Source organism: Helianthus annuus, chromosome 17, assembly GCF_002127325.2.
Source record: "Helianthus annuus cultivar XRQ/B chromosome 17, HanXRQr2.0-SUNRISE, whole genome shotgun sequence".
NCBI classification, from domain to species: Eukaryota; Viridiplantae; Streptophyta; class Magnoliopsida; order Asterales; family Asteraceae; genus Helianthus; species Helianthus annuus.
The window spans coordinates 58,856,915-58,858,436 of NC_035449.2; the positions used below are offsets into that span (position 1 = coordinate 58,856,915).

Sequence of the window (1,522 nt, forward strand, 5' to 3'; positions counted from 1 at the left end):
AACCGATTCACTACCCTAAATATAGGGTCGGTTCCGGTCCATAGGTCCAAGTCGGGTTTCACCATAAAAAGAACCAACCCGACCCGACCCTATTTTATATGAAAAATTAGAACCGATCTAAATACCTAGGTACTTGGGTTCGGGTCGGGTTGGGTATATTTTCGGTTCGGTTCTCAGTTATTTTCGGTCCGGACCTAAACTAGCTCACCCCTATGTTAGGCCAAAACTGGTTACTTTTAGATTTCTTTTTTTTTTTGTAACTTCTTTTAGAAATAGACTAATATGGTAATCAATGTTAAGGGTATTGTGGATGGTAAGTGTTGATGGAAAGTTGGTGGTATGTTCACGCCCCATATTGTCGACTCTGCGGCAACGCGCGGGTTTCCCACTAAAGATTTTAGTTACAATGATAATATATAATACATTTTGTATGTCTTTTAACCGGACTGGCCCGTTTCCTTATCTTTGCAGCATATATCCTTGAGCCCGGATCGCAAACTCATAGCTATAGTTGGGGATCATCTTAATGGATTGCTTGTACACTCTTCAAGTGGAAAGGCAGGAACTTGTGAATACAATATATTATTTTAACTCTTCATTTTAATATTCTTATTTTCTTTTTTAGATAATGTCATCATTCTTGGCTACTCATATTTTTTTTTGGCAGAGGGCTGCCACAGTGGAAGGCCACCTAGACTACTCGTTTGCATCCGCATGGCATCCAGATGGCCGAAGCTTTGCTACAGGCAATCAAGACAAGACTTGTAGGCTATGGGATATAATAAATCTTGCAACCCCGGTCTCGGTTCTTAAAGGCAACATGGCCGCGGTTCGATCGGTTTGTTTTTTATCAGACGGGAAGTTTTTGGTGGTTGCAGAAGCTGCGGATTTTGTTCATGTCTGCAATACCAAGCTAAACTATGAAAAACGACAAGAGATTGATTTATTTGGGGAGATAGCTGGTGTCTTTCTTAGTCCTGATGATGAAACGCTTTACATTGGCGTGTCGAACTGGATTTATTCGAGCTTGCTATAGTAAAACAAACGACATAGGTATGGGTATCTTGATTCATTCGTCTGATAAAGTAAGTCGACTTGTTTGTTTATGTTTGTTAGAAGAGACCAAGTATCATATAAGATTTCCATACAAGAAAGTGTGTACCGAAAATCTTTGAAGTTTAGAAAGGATTGTTGACTGTTAAATTATGTTTGGCTTATGCGGGAATCGCTTTATTTAGTTTTGTTTTTCGTTCTACTGTTCTATAGTTTCTATAAAATAATCGGCCCGTGTTTCGGTTTGGTTCAGAAACCCAAAGGAGTGGAATCGCTTTTTGTTTAGTTTTGTTTTTCGTTCAATTGTTCTATAGTTTCTATAATATTAAATTTATTAATACTTAACTTTATATGCAAAGAAGGAAATATTGCTTATAAAGGGGTCTATTCAACATATATTTTTCAAACTTTGCTCCATATTAACTTAAACATCATGTTTTAAGTGGTGCATTTGTTTAATTGACAAATC

At 37.4% G+C, this 1,522-nt stretch overlaps 1 protein-coding gene across 2 annotated transcripts; it reads left to right on the top strand.

Moving 5' to 3' along the window:
* The first annotated feature begins 465 nt into the window (after nt 1-465).
* Nucleotides 466-1,054, top strand: LOC110923041 (uncharacterized WD repeat-containing protein C2A9.03). 2 transcript variants are annotated; one of them, XM_035987108.1, is made up of 2 exons: nt 466-577; nt 668-1,054. In XM_035987108.1, the coding sequence occupies exons 1-2, from the start codon at nt 527-529 to the stop codon at nt 1,034-1,036; spliced, it is 420 nt and encodes a 139-aa protein (XP_035843001.1). In that variant the 5' UTR covers nt 466-526; the 3' UTR covers nt 1,037-1,054. The 2 variants fall into 2 exon arrangements, with proteins under 2 accessions (XP_035843001.1, XP_022022919.1); XM_022167227.2 differs by having other exon boundaries at nt 480-568.
* Nucleotides 1,055-1,522: the final 468 nt, after the last annotated feature.